General features: G+C 42.6%; 2 protein-coding genes across 4 annotated transcripts; one reads left to right on the top strand and one right to left on the bottom strand.

Moving 5' to 3' along the window:
* On the bottom strand, positions 1-7,564 carry uba2 (ubiquitin-like modifier activating enzyme 2). Of its 2 annotated transcripts, none has more exons than XM_076042872.1 (17): positions 7,345-7,564; positions 6,533-6,616; positions 6,346-6,416; positions 6,142-6,206; positions 5,940-6,040; positions 5,710-5,831; positions 5,183-5,250; positions 4,928-5,049; positions 4,182-4,281; positions 3,703-3,854; positions 3,282-3,375; positions 3,066-3,178; positions 2,375-2,530; positions 2,186-2,282; positions 1,598-1,703; positions 1,366-1,508; positions 1-1,240 (listed from the first exon to the last, which is right to left on the bottom strand). In XM_076042872.1, exons 1-17 carry the CDS (start codon positions 7,483-7,485, stop codon positions 999-1,001), a joined length of 1,977 nt encoding a protein of 658 aa, XP_075898987.1. In that variant the 5' UTR covers positions 7,486-7,564; the 3' UTR covers positions 1-998. The 2 variants fall into 2 exon arrangements, with proteins under 2 accessions (XP_075898987.1, XP_075898988.1); XM_076042873.1 differs by having other exon boundaries at positions 1,071-1,240; positions 1,424-1,508.
* A 1,639-nt stretch (positions 7,565-9,203) lies between these two features.
* On the top strand, positions 9,204-14,335 carry lcat (lecithin-cholesterol acyltransferase). 2 transcript variants are annotated; one of them, XM_076042628.1, is made up of 8 exons: positions 9,204-9,413; positions 10,170-10,436; positions 11,476-11,632; positions 11,763-11,878; positions 12,009-12,104; positions 12,851-13,075; positions 13,350-13,545; positions 13,736-14,335. In XM_076042628.1, the coding sequence occupies exons 2-8, from the start codon at positions 10,283-10,285 to the stop codon at positions 14,103-14,105; spliced, it is 1,314 nt and encodes a 437-aa protein (XP_075898743.1). In that variant the 5' UTR covers positions 9,204-9,413; positions 10,170-10,282; the 3' UTR covers positions 14,106-14,335. The 2 variants fall into 2 exon arrangements, with proteins under 2 accessions (XP_075898743.1, XP_075898744.1); XM_076042629.1 differs by having other exon boundaries at positions 9,204-9,409.
* Positions 14,336-14,721: the final 386 nt, after the last annotated feature.

Here is a 14,721-nt window from a genome sequence, read left to right on the forward strand (position 1 = left end):
TGCGTTGGTTGAGTTTATTGTCTTCACCAAGATTGGTCCAATGGGCAACCCTAGTCTTCGAACACGCGTGTTCACAATGAAACATGAAATACTTTGACACCGTTACAGGGGCGAACAGAAGGAGAGGGCGTCTTAAATGCGAGTGAAACTGCATCGACGACTCCTCACTCCCGTTGTTACATTAACCGTGACCTCTTTACTCAGTCATACTAAAATCAAAATAAGAAACTTGAAAAGTGTAACATTAAACTACTACCACCTGGATAAACCCCCGACGCTCCGCCTTTGGGTTACAATGGCAAATTCACAGGGTGCCCGATGCCTCACTGCGGCAGAGGCACAGGAGGGGGCATGGTGACGGATTTGCAGCTGGAATTAGAACTGTAAAGAGGTAGCAAGCCAACATGCCCCAGTGCAACCTGGGAAAAAACACATAACTCTCAAAATTCAGCGTCCCTGTGCTTTAACAGACATCTGCATTACTACCACCTCACAGCCACGAGCAACTCAGACACCCGCATTAACATTTTGCTGTTTTAATTTTTTTTTCCTTTAACGTTACTCCAAAGCACAAAACAGCCAGATTTTTTTGTAGCATGAGAATTACAGTATGAATATAAAAAATACAAAATAAATGCAAGTTTTGTTTTCATAACGACTGACCACTGAATGAGAACAATACAAAGGGGGTCAGCGAAGAGTGTAAAAAAAAAAAAAAAAAAAAAACAACTAAGCAGAATTGGGTGTTTTTATCTTGAAACAATTGATAATGCAGGATGTATTTACAGGATCACGTCGTGAGAATGTGGAGAGTTTTGATACACAAACAGATCGGGGGGGTGGATGGCGGAGGGCAACGTGACAAAAGACAAACCAGGGTAGGAAATTGTTCTTCATAAAAAGAGGTGTGGGTTTTTTCTTTTCTTTTATTAAAGCCTACTGTCAGTCTTCAGTCAACATGGTGGGAAGCGTTCAAATAGTTCTCCTTCCTTCAGAGCTTAGTCCAGCTCGATGACGTCCTCCTCGTCGTCCTCATCTGCGCCGTCGCCGGCCGCTCGGTCCGTCCGCGCCCGCTTGGTGGACGTCTCTCCCGTTTCCGCGTCCGAGTGCTTCCTCTTCGTGGCGCCGGCTGCTCCTGCCGCTCCTGCTGCGGGGTCCGAAGACGCTGCCGCCTCCTTCTCCTCGTCGTCGTCGTCGTCAGAGTCGATGATCATCAGGTCGTCGTCCGCAGCCGGAGGTGCTGGAGATCACGGCAGACGACAAGAGTGTTGAGCGGCAAGCAAACGGATTATCCGCGCGTTCGTGATCTACTGACGCTACTAGTGACTAAAAAAAAAAAACGAGGTATGGTTGCCCCATAATGACCTTTAGACGATGTGGATGGCTTTGCCGTATCCTTGTTGCCGTTGGTGATGCTGTTTACCTCTTCCTGGGGGGTCTGCGGGGGCGGGGCTTTGTCTGGGGCCTCACCGACTACCTCGAACTCCACGTCCCGCTCCAGGTCCTCGCTGGCGATGGGGAAGCAGAAGATGGGCAGAGGTTGTTAAACAGCTAGCACGTCGAACGGGGAGGAGTTTGGGCACGGTCGTGCACGTACGTGTGCAGGACGTTGACGAGAAGGGTGTAGTCTTGGAGAAAGTCGTCGGCTTGCAGACGGCTGCCGTTTCGGATCCCGAAGTCGGAGAGAAATTTGCTGTTGTTGGCTGTGGGGCGAGGAAAGAAAAGTACAGAGTTCAGTTTAGTTTCAGTTTATTTTACAAATCAATTAAAACGTAAATACAAATAACATTCGATCGAAGCACCATACAAATGGGACTCCCCCAGAAGCCATCTACAGCTTCTGAAACCATCTCGCCGACTCCACAGTTCACCCGAGGCAAATAAATGATACCGCCAGACAATTGATGCGTTTGTCTGTACTGATAGGATACCGTTACAAATAAAACTACCCTTGCTTTGCATTTTGAGGGACCAGTTTCTCAGACACGGCAGAATTTTTACTTTTGTGCGCTGCACTCTAGGCTGTCTGTGTAAAATCAGGAAGTGGAACTACGATGCCGCAGGGACACTTTCAGCCACCAAAGAAGAGGAAGTCGACAGCTCAAACTGCTGCTTCTTCTTTGAGCGACTCGAACGCGTCCACGTTCTTGTGCTACTCGTCCACAATAAGTCTCCCCCCCTTTACCTTCCGTTTCGCCCTCCTCCGAGGAGATGAGAATGGTGCCTTTCCCGTCCTCTATCTGAACATCTGGGGCCACCATGCCGAACCTCTCCTTCAGGATCTGCCAACAGGAGGCAAACAAGGCGACGGACAAAAATCAGGACATTTACATTGACTGCTAAAAGCTGTTAAACTACGGCCGCCTTGAGTTACCCTGTCCTGCAGAGTAAGGACCATGGTTTTCTGGACATTAAGCTTCACTGTGACTTCAGGTTTGCTGGCGCACACGTAGCAATTGGCGCTGGGTGGATCCAGGATACACGGGACGAGCAGCTTCTTCCTGAGGTTGGGACATTTGTTCAGGAAGATCTGGTGGGGAGAGAAAGTTATCATGAAAGTGAGAGGAGCATCAACAAAGTTTGCAGGTTTCTTCTCTGGAATGATTTTTCCCATTCGAACAGCTTTAGGTATAAAAAACCCAGCATATCCTGGAGGGGATTTTTTTCTGAACACAATGCAAAAAAAAGTCTTGAAGACCACTCAAATAAGCCTCCCCTTTACAAATAATTTTATTTTAATTTTCTGCAGATAGACATAAACACAAGGGATGAACTAAACACTTTCTGGCATGCTTTATGAGCTAGCAAGTTATTCATTGAAACTATTTTAACATAAAGATGACACTGAAAATACTTCCTTTAAAAAGTGCTGCACTCTGTATCACCCTTACTGGGATTTTCTTTTCTTCTGACCTACATCTTTGATTTATTTGTCTTCCCATCTGTCATTTTGCTTGTGGGAAAAGGGGGGAGGACCTGTGGCAGGCTACATCAATGGCACACAAAAAAAACACACATACCATTGACCGCCTACTGTGGCCGAGCACCGAAGAGACTGAACTTACTGTGCGACAGGATTCAATCTGCCCAGAGAGGATCTTCAGTCCCTCCAGGACAATAAGTCCGGCAATCACAGCGTTGGTCGTCGCGATAGCGGGGATAATATTTCCTGCCATGGCTGAAACAAGCAGATCAACCAGTGAGCCCCGGCTGTGGAAGTGCACTTGAAAGAAGTGGACATTAAGATACAAGCTTCCTGCACAACCAGGGCGACAACTCACACTTGACATCAAAGCGACTCTTCATGTTCATGCTAAAGATGTGCATTCGTAGGTTGGCTGCAGATGTAACAAAGTCCATCGCCGGAGGATCATCCTGACAAAGAGAGGATCTATTGGTTAGGTGGCTGGTGGTTGAAGAGATGGAATGGGTATGTACTATGTATGCATGGTGGGAAGGGCAGGGTTGTAAATATTTATTTTCTGCAAATGTTAATTTTTACCGTATGAAAGGTGCTATGTATTCTCAAAAACATGTTTATTTATTGTTGTACATAGATTGATTTGAGTGTTTTTGTAACTACTGAATAGTTGATTTTTTTTATATACTGTTATTTCAGTGCTACAACAGTGTACCTTCCCAATGTGGGCTCAATAAAGTAAATCTATCTATCCATCCCTCTATCTGTTTATTCTGCCTTACCTTATCCCACACCAGCTCTGCTCCTTCTCCCTTCTCCTGCAGCTGGGAGCGGAGAGTTTCCACACTGTGCTGGAAAAGCTGACACTGGCCCCAAACGCCCAGAACCTGCTGGTCCTTTAAACCTGATCCTGCAGTGTCCTCCTTAGGGCAAGCTGGGGGAAAAACACACAACGTGGTGATGAATTAACTCTTAAGTCAGGCAGCCACGGTGAAAACACTTGCACACCAAAAAACAAAAACACAAACCCAAGAAAAAAAAAGATCCAAAGCCTCTTATATTTCTGGTCAAACCATCTACACATCCAATATGTGACTTGAGATATGGCCAAATCAGCACCTCCCACTTATTAATGCAATTTACTAAATTTGCATTTTCACTGACAGCAATGAACGTTTGGATTTTGATTCTTTATTGGAAATGCATTGTGTTATTAGACTTGCGCATGAACATTAAGACACATACAAACATGATGGCTTACCACTATTGGCTAGCTGCTGCCAGTCCAGAGGAATAGGAGCTTTCCGCTTCTTCCACAGTTTGTCCATGGTCAACAGGTACATGATGTCATCTTTGAAGAGCTGGGGGGAGGTGGGGAGCAGAGCAGATCGTCTATATTTTGTTCCTGAGCATCTGTGATAACTACATTTACGTGTAAAGTGCTGACTGAACTCACTCAAAAATTAAAAAAAATATGTTATTATATGTACATATGTTGCCGTCCATCACCTGGTTCCAGGCATGCAGACGATAGCAGCTGCAGCGAAATAATGGCTCAGCATTGCACACTAATCACAGATCATAAGCTAGTTTATTTTTGTGAGGACAAAACAGTATGCCTCTAAATTTGGAAATGAGGTCATTGTATTGGGCAACAACAATTGTGTAAACTTCTATGTGTAAAAAAAGAAGGGGGAAAACCCCCCACATTTTTTCCACTTTTCTCACTACTCGGTTTATAGATACAAACAGCACTCAGCACTTCAAACAGAATTCTTTTTCTTAGTTCATAAATGCAGGTTGCCTTCATGAAGCCATCGCTAACACTGGCTGTACATATAAAGTGCACCTGACCTTTGATTACGGATCCATTTACCCTTTTATTATATGTAAATCACGAGAACCCTCCCAGGTCTTTAACCTTTTCACCATTGGATTAGCGCTTTTCTCTGGCATTCCACCACTCAAAGCATTTAAGACTCATTTTTGGACACATTTCTCTGTTACCTTGTTGAACAACTTGACTGGGTCGTATCCTGTGGAGCGTGCCCAGTCCTTGGTTGAGACTCTCTTGATGTCTCCGTCTTTTTCTGAGGCCGTTGCGCGCGCTGCAGTGTCTTCTGGATTCCCTGTTTGCAGGACACAAAAATTGAAACATACCTAAACAACAATCAACAGGTCTTAATGTAAATCTGGTTTGAGCCGTAATCTAACGATGTAGATATTGTGAAGTATCCAAAGCGTTCAAAAGTTTCCACTCACATTCAGCTTCAGGGTCTGCTGTGTCCGGCGACACCTCCTGATCAGCATCCTCTTCCCCAAACAGCTGACTAGAATGACGACAGTCAGACAGTTGGGTTAGCAATGGAGAAAAAGACAAATGATGTTCGGTACATGTTATTCTAATAAGTCCTGATCCAGTTTTAATAAATGGATTTCAATGCAGGTTATGTAACTGTTACTCTTCTGATTATCAAGCCACATTTTTCCAGTAATATATTTTAGTAGTAATATGAGGATTTCATTTAGTAGATTGTATTAATATTTTGAGACGGTATCAAATAGCTATATCAGTATTATTGCTGTTCTATTACATATTAACATCTGTATTGGACTTACTCTATTATGCAGGTCATTGTACATCTTCCAGCTACTTAATCATAATTAAATAATAATCACATCCACATTCCCATTGTAACTGATTGGTGTCACACGCGCAATCCAAAGGAAACTAGAATTAGTTGACCTGCATACCTCACGTTTCCAGTCAGTTCACAACACAGACTCACTTGAAAAGATACTTGGCCCAGACAATGCAGTGAATCGGCTCAGACGGTGTGTTTCTGATAGTACATCCTGGAAAAGTCTTCTGGGTGGGCTTTGGTTGGCACTCATAACACTCGGTCAGCCCCTGAATATCGATGAAAGAGCCACGCGGGCAAATATTTACATCAACGTGACAGGAATATCATGACAAGAGATATTACAATAAGAAACACAACAGATGCAACAGCTCTACCTTTTTAATGACTGACACTTGTCCCAAGTATCCAGCTGTGCCACTCTCAATCAAAGGAATGTCTGCAGCCAAGCACATCCGGTTTACGTGGTTCCGGGCAGCTGGGGGAGACAACGAGGTTTTATCTCTTCATTTGAAGCATGGGCCATTATGTAACAACAGGAACAGCAAGTGTACAAGGTTTATGGCCACGTGTGAATACCTCGGTTATCCAAAGCGTTCATCACCAGCGCATAATTTCTGAAGAACTCCACGTTATAGTCGGGGCTGATGTGTGGACACAAAAATAGAGTCGAGGTCAGTTTCAAACAAAAAGAACAGAGACGAATGGCAGCTTGTTGTCACAAATTAAAGGCAACAGTTCAGCAAATGAGACGTTTAGAAAAAAACAAAAGAGAAGTCTTACTTCATAATGCTGTCATGATAGGCAGTGATATTTGCAGAAGGACAAAATAGTAAGGCACTCTCCTTGGCCACCTACAATTAAAACAGCTCAGGTTAACCCCCCCAAAAAAATGCAGGCACAGTTCAGATGTGTGTGTGTGTGTGTGTATGCCACTATTAAAAGTGTGCACGCCTTTGCTTCAGCATACCTGTGCTTTGGACTTGCCGACATGCTTCTTCTGAAAGAGAAACTGACGGTTCAAATTACTGACATCAATGGTGTCCAGGTCAATCTGAAAAAAACAACAACAACAACAACAAACAAGTAAGATAAAAATATTTTTGGTAGAGAGTATATATTTCTACTATTGGTATTTTTAATTTCTTTTTTGGAAACATTTTTGGTGTCAGCTCAGGTACAGGTACAGGTTCTGTTCTTAGCGCCAATTATGTGTATATGTCAACCTGAGTAAACTAAGTGAGCGTTATTAGGGCATTTATAACCATTGGTTTTACAGTTTATTCAGTAAACCCCTGCAGGTCTCTCAGAAATAACTAGGATTTTATTAAAAGCATTTGCCTGTCTGAAATAAATAAAAGAAGAAAAACCCCTGGAAATCGAAGTGCTTGGTAGATTTGTATCCAATTTCCTCTCCGGATGCACAATGGCATTAAAATGATTTGTGAACAAATGTTCATTTATGTGAATGAATGTAGCCAACTCGCTAGCCGGCACGAAGAGTAATGGCGCCAAACAGCAGCGGCGTTAAGACTGTCACTGACTTCTTTTGTAGCTGGGCCCCTTTCAATTTTGCAACGCAAACGATATCAAAGGTGATTATTCGGAGAAGACATGAAGACCCGTGATTTATTTCCCCCCGAGCTTGAATACCACGTCACAGTCTTTGGCCGTATCTCACACGGCTCCATAGTCGAAGTCTGTGCAGCACAAAAGACTTAGCATGATAGCCAGCGAGCTAACAGACATACACACATACAAACAAATGCAATTGTTACGGACCGCGTCGATGTTTTTGAAGCCGGTAAGGACGAGGTTCTTCAGCAGCTCGCAGCCGATCCCCCCGGCTCCGACCACCAGCACCTTGGAGGTGGAAAGGGAGTCAGCCAGCTCCTTTCGGAGAGAACCCACTAATTGGACCATGGTGATCGGAAAGACACAGAACCAGAGCCTTCAGACCCGGGTGGCTAACAGTTAGCCTCTTCTTCTTCTTCTTCTTCTTCTTCAGACACAAGTCACACCCACTTCCGGGTTACTCAAACTCCTCGGTCATATTCTGCCCATTTTTGCTGCGTGGCGCCCTCTTACGATGTTAATGCGCATTGCAGTTGTGTTTCACGCAGTCGTTTGAGAAGTGGAGTAAAACCAAACCAAACAAAACATATATTTATTTGAACAGGTGGTTGATGCAACCACACCAAAAATACCATCATCGTTGTCATTTTAAACATTAAAAACATTGATAAAAAGCTCCAATTGGAGTGGTGATTCAAACTTATTGAATAGATAAGTAGTATTTCCCAGCCAAAAACACAAAAAATACAAAAGGAAAACAAATTAAACATCATTCATTCGTTCATTCATCCAAAATTTGATTGTTAGTTTCTTGCGTTCCTGATTATTATTGAATTCTGTATCTGTATCTGTATCTGTATTTTTTTATTTTTTTTTTATTTTTTTCAAAGGTTGTGTCCTCTCTAGTACAAGGACAAGTTCTATTTTCTGATTGAATAGACCAGTGCATAAAGAATATACATGGCAGAGGTTTCTGAAATGATTCTTTCATATGCAATTCCTGTAACCAATCACCCAGACTATTTAGCACATATAAATGGTGTGCTGGCAAATCTATCGTTTTAGGTTGACGGCAGAAAGTCTGGCTCAAAAATCAAGACCTGCATGCATACTTTGGATAGACTGCATGGCAATGATCAAAATTTGAGAGCCTGACATCGGACAAAGGAGAAACAGAACTGTAGCTGATGCTCTATGGTAACCTCAACTGTTGAGGCGTAAGCAGATCTATATGTCAAACTGGAGAACAAAAGCTGAACATGGATTTTTACTGTTGACACGGATTCATCGTCTGTTCAATAAAGGGTCAAAGAGTCACGAGGCTGTGGCGGTTCTGCTTCACTACATGGAACCTTCATTACCTCTAATTAATCAAAACCCCTGTGTACCTGCTACATTTTAAAATGGCTGCTGTCAAAGCAGAGCACATTGCCATTTGGATGTTTTAGGTTTGTTGAAGGATAGTTGAAGAATGAATATTCTCACTACTTTTATTATATTTACTATCAACGGCCACAGAAGAACAGCAGCTAATGTGATGGAATGCTTCTTTTTGCTGATGACGATAACAGCCCAGTTAGCTCACTGTGCAGTATGATGTCGCCCACACCTCCATAACATGCTATAATAAAAACAATAAAAACGACTTAAATTAGAAATAAAATGAACATGAAGTAAATGAGTATATCAATAGATTATTTCAACCATTTGAGCAGTCTAATAACCCTTGCGTTACATCATTCCTTCACAATAACAAAGAAACTTCATAATTCCTGATGCTATTTCCACGGTATTTAATTTATTATTATTATTATTATTCTTTTCAAGGGAGACTTTATGAATCCCTCAAACAGCCTCCTGTCAGCATAGTTAAGCCTTTACTTGTTGTTGTTCAATTGATCCCAGCGTGTCCCTCATTGTACAACTAATTAATGTTTTTCTTCTTCCCTTTCACAGCGTGACGAGGAGGAGGTATTTGCTTGGAACCTGAACGCCCCGCCTGCTACGCATTGTCCGGGTCCTGCGGACCGGAGACTGAAATGCATTTCCAAAAATAGCGGCGGTCGCGGCACGAACGAACCGCTCTGTTCTCCCGACTCCGCTCGTCTTCGCCGAGTGTCGCAGACAGTGTGCTAACTAACAGACGACGCCCTCTGGTTATTTCTAACCAAAACCACCGACCGTAAACAAATAAAACGGGCCAGGATTCATCAAACGTTAGCCGAAAGCTGGCCCACGGCAGGGCCCTGAAGTTGACGATTCTTCTTGTACAGCACGTGAGTGACACCTTGAACATTCTCATTTATATATCTGACTGTTTAAATAAATAAATAAAACAAACAAAAATATTATTAGTATTATTATTATTATTATTATTATTATTATTCAATCCTGGCTTCGTGCTGAACTCAGGCTTGCCTATCCCAGCTGTCATAGGGCGAAGGGGCAGGGTGACACCCTGGACAAGTGGCCTGTTCATCACAGGGCTACATAGAGACAAAGACAAACAACCATTTGGACTCTCACACACACACACACCTACGGTCACTTTAAAGTTCCCAGTGCACCTCACATGCTTGTTTTTGGAGTGTGGGAGGAAGCAGGAGAACCTGGAGAGAACCCTCGCAGACACGAGGGGAACACACAAACTCCACACAGAAAGGTACCAGGCCCGGAATCAAACCCACAACCTTTATGCTGCGAGCCGGCAGTGCTAACCATTGCATGATGATATTAAAAATATCAAATCAGCTGCAGTACATATAGCAGTTTTTGCTGGCATTGTGATTGATTGGATAACGGAATGTATTTACGTCTGCTCCTTGTCAATCATTCACATGCCGTAGTGAATGCATCCAGAGAACTGACATGGGTCGATAGGCCAGATTACACACATTTTATTTGTTCCTGCCAAGCGCATGGGCCGGGGGAGTGTTTGCGTGTGTGGGCCGCTGACATTTTGACTAATTTAAAGGGATCCAAAGGGGATCTAAAAAATAACCAACTGTGACTCTACTCATCCCCCCCGGCAGAGTTGGTAATTCATAGAGTCGCCGGGGAGGCCACTCGAACCACAAATTCACCTCCTCCCACCTCCAGCGGTCCGCCAACCAGTGGCGGGGGACGTCGCTGCCAGACGTGAAACATGGCTTCCGTGAGACATCTGTGTTCGGTGTTTCTGGCCGTTTTCCTGCTGGGGCTTCACCAATCTTCGGGTTTCTGGATAATCAACGTTGTCTTCCCGCCAAAGGCCAGAACGAAACCACCCGCGAGTAATCACACTCCACCGCTCATCATTGGTAAGTCCGGGGATATTTTTTTAGCCTTCAAGGACACACACACACACACACACACACACACACACACACCAAACTTTGTAACTCATTGAACCAATCCTATCAGTTACTTTCGTCATCACATCACATAAGCACAAGGGGGAAAACACATTTTCATTCTTTCACATATAACACACACAAACAAACAAACAAACAATGTTGATATTATTTGACCAGCTGTGTTTCCCACGTAGGCAACCGCATCTTAAAACTGTTATGTACATATGGAGGGGTGCCGTTGTGAACATTGTGAAGTGAGGTCCAGCTTTTATATTGTACCATGATTTAGCTAATTTTATATAATATAAATACTATAGGTTCGCCCTAAGACAGCTGGGATAGGCTCCAGCAGACCCCCGTGACCCTGAGCTCGGGAATAAGCGGGTATAGAAGACGGATGGAAGATGGATGGATGGAAATACTATAGATATTGTAGATACAGAGACAGATGTTGTAGATAACCTTTTGTGACTAACTGGTTGCGTTCTTAAAAAAAACAAAACAGACCTTATGGCCAAGTGGTTCAACACCCATCCATCTGTTGAAATGTATTGATGTGGAGGCTACCAGGAGGTCACATTACCCAGTATCAACTGTTTACCTTACTTATCTGTATTCCCACTCATCTTTTGTTGATTTTTTTCTCAGTAAAAGGTTCCCTTGTTGTGGGTGGAAATGAAGAAATTTAAAGCTGATAACTTCAATAAACAATGGAAGGGGACACATTTAGAGCTTTACATTACTTTGTGTAGTTGGCAGGAGGCAACTGTGAATAACCACTTTACCTTCTTGGCCATTCCACATGTACACCCAAAAGAGCACCAAATAAATAAGAAATATTTTCCTGCGTGTGTACCATTGATTGGCCAATTTGAAACAGCAATGTTGTCCAACATTGTTTGATTTGATTCCTTGGACTTTTTACTAACTCAAAAAAGGTAAAACCGTAGTAAATAATACAGTGTTTGCACTGGAGAGTGATTAACTGTGTGTTTTTCTGCAGTGCCTGGTAACTTGGGAAATCAGCTCGAAGCCAAAATAGACAAGCCAACAGTGGTCAACTGGCTGTGCTTCAGAAAAACAGAGAGCTGGTTCCCCCTCTGGATTGACCTCAACATGCTCTTGCCTCTAGGTGTTGACTGTTGGATTGATAACATCAGGTATTGCAATTAGACTGGATAAAATTGCATGAAAATATATGTTGTTGTTTTTTTTTTAATTGCTATTTTAACTCCAGGACGTTTTTGACCTACATTACTTGATATGGGTGTATATATGTTTGTGCAAAAGGCTCGTTTACAACAGGACAACTCGGCGGTCATCAAACTCACCCGGGGTGCAGGTGCGGGCGCCAGGATTTGGGCAGACACACTCCGTTGAGTTTCTTGACCCTAACAAACTGGCTGGTGAGAGAAATGCATATGAGCTGGCAGAATTGAATGTTAAAAAGATTTATGGAACCTACTTCCCCACTGCATTGAACACAGTAAGTTCGTGCACGAATTCCATTTTTGTTGTTGTTGTTGCTTTTTGCAGGGTATTTTCACACAATGGTGCAACACTTGGTGAACATGGGCTACACCCGAAATGAGACGGTCCGAGGAGCGCCTTACGACTGGAGATTAGCACCCAGTGAGTGATATTCCAAACTGAGCATGAGTCTTCAAAGAATGACAATGTTGTCGTGTGGCGCACAGCATTGTGCACAGCAACGTAGTAAAATGTTATGCAACGTTACTGTAAAGTAGGTTAATTTGTAAGCATTGTGTAAGTGAGTACAGTCCAGGTCATCTCAAACTGTAGACTCAAGGGGACACACATATCTGTGTATGTGTGGGATCTTGTCAGTCCCGAGTCCAGATAGATGCAGAGCGTTGAAAAGTATGTAAAATTTGATTTAGGATTTTCGAATTGGAAAAAGCTTAATATTCCTCCCATAAAACATCAATAAAAGTTGACACTCGCAGTACAGTCTTGCGCTGACATACTTCTGGCCGGTGAGGACAATCAAGCCCACCTGACAGCGCGCTTCGCATCCTCAAATTAAACCAACGAAGAAGAAGGTGGACGAGGTATCCGGGTTTGTGTTTGCAAGCCACTGTAGTTCACTGGCATGCTTGGGAGAAGTAGAGTGAGCAAAGAAACCATGCAATCTAAAATGTAACCACTTGATGTCGCTGTTTCTTCTCAAAATCCTCATATTTTACACAGTGAACCTTTAACTAGGAGCCGCGAGCTCCTTACGCCAAGGAAAGTTTGTAGACATAGCCTTGTGGGTTTACAAGAGTACCCTTGCTGCTGAGCTTATCACACAGATTGAATTATGCCACAGGGGTAACAGTTGTTCATAGGTGGTCCTGTCACTTGTCCATCCACAGATGAGAATGCAGAATACCTCACAAAGCTACAGGACCTGGTTGAAGAGACGTATGAAAAGGAACAGGAGCCTGTGTACCTCGTGGGACACAGTATGGGCTGCCATTATGTTCTCTACTTCTTGAACCACCAGCCTCAGGACTGGAAGGACAAGTACATCAAGGGCTTTATTTCCCTTGGAGCTCCATGGGGTGGTGCTGTGAAACCACTTAAAGTTCTGGTTTCAGGTGACGCTGCATCTCTCTCTCTCTCTTTCTTATTATGAAATGAAAAAAGCACTTCTTGAAATTAATTGTGATTTTACTTTGATATCTTTATTACTGAGCAAACACAATGTAGAGTACATTTTGTACATTTCTGCCCCTTAAAAAAAACCATGTAAGCTTCAAACTTAAACGAGAAATAGCTCCTGCAAAAGTGTCTTTTCCTGTCATAATTGTCATAATCTTAAAAATTATGGCTTTTGCATAAACTTTACATTCTTTTTTATATTTACCTCAGGAAATAATGATGGCATCCCAATGATTTCCAACATCAAGATCCGAGAGGAGCAAAGGATGGCCATGACTAATCCTTGGATGCTTCCATTTGACAAACACTGGCCAAAGGACCACGTGTTCATCTCCACACCAACCTACAACTACACAAACCAGGACTACGAACGCCTTTTCAGAGACATCAATTATGAGGATGGCTGGTAATGCAGTAGTTTGTTGTTAAGAGGCACTCTTGACTGTGCCATACAAATTACAAATAACTTTTGATACATTTTTTTTGTCCAATCAGAGTCTTATCAGACTAATTACTACACAATTTTGAACCTTTTGGTTTTGTGTCTATACATTTCACAAACTCTTTTCTCACAAAGTCATTTTTGCTTGTTCCAGGTACATGTGGGAAGACACCAAGAATCTCACTGGAGATCTCGACCCCCCTGGTGTCGAAGTGTGGTGTATGTATGGTGTAGGACTCCCAACTCCAGTTACCCACATTTATAATGAGGAGTTCCCCAACGTCGACCCTATTGACTACGTTTATGCCGATGGGGATGACACCGTAAGTAGCTTCAGCATGGGTCTCTGCAAACGTTGGATAGGACAGCAGGAGAAGCCAGTTCATGTCACAGAGTTCCGAGGGCTGACGCATTTGGATATAGTTTTCCATGAAAATGTGCTCAGCATAATCCAGGATATTCTGGAGGGCCATTCAGAGACGCCTACGGAGGTTGATGTTCGAAAAAGGGACATTCCTAATTAAAAACATAATGCTACACTAAAGCTACTCCAGCTCTGTGTATTTTGATGTGACTGTAATGTGACATTAGAACTTCAATGCAGGGATAAATGCACGTCAGTGTATCACATTAATTTGCTATTAAAGAAATATTATTTTGTTGTTTTTTGACAGTTGTGCTGCTCTCTGTATTTCTAATATTCATTCACACACACATACATACATGATGTGAATTTAGGAATTCCGTTTTCTTTTGTTTGTTTTAAAAGAATGATGAAGTAATTGTTACATTCCAGATGGATTTTTGAATTTTTGATTCCATGATTTCAATTTTGAAAGATAAATAAAGTATTTAAAGAAACCAAAATTGTGATTAATGTCTATCTATCTTATAATACATCCCTAACATCAACTCAATTTAAAAGTTAAGCGTGTGATATTTGGAGATTTTGAAGAAGAAACAGCAACACCAAGTGGTCGCCTTTTAGATTGCAATGTTCTTTCACTTAAGTCCCACTAAAGTGCCCTTAAGTGCCCTCTGCTGACTTGGATGTAGAATTACACGTAATGTAATTGGGAAGGGGCATGATGAGGGGCATGGTTTCTGCATGATCAGAAAACTGCAACTGAAAATGCATTT

This window comes from Nelusetta ayraudi, unplaced genomic scaffold, assembly GCF_046127955.1.
Source record: "Nelusetta ayraudi isolate G7.1 ecotype Tasmania unplaced genomic scaffold, CSIRO-AGI_Nayr_v1 ptg000071l, whole genome shotgun sequence".
NCBI lineage: Eukaryota > Metazoa > Chordata > Actinopteri > Tetraodontiformes > Monacanthidae > Nelusetta > Nelusetta ayraudi.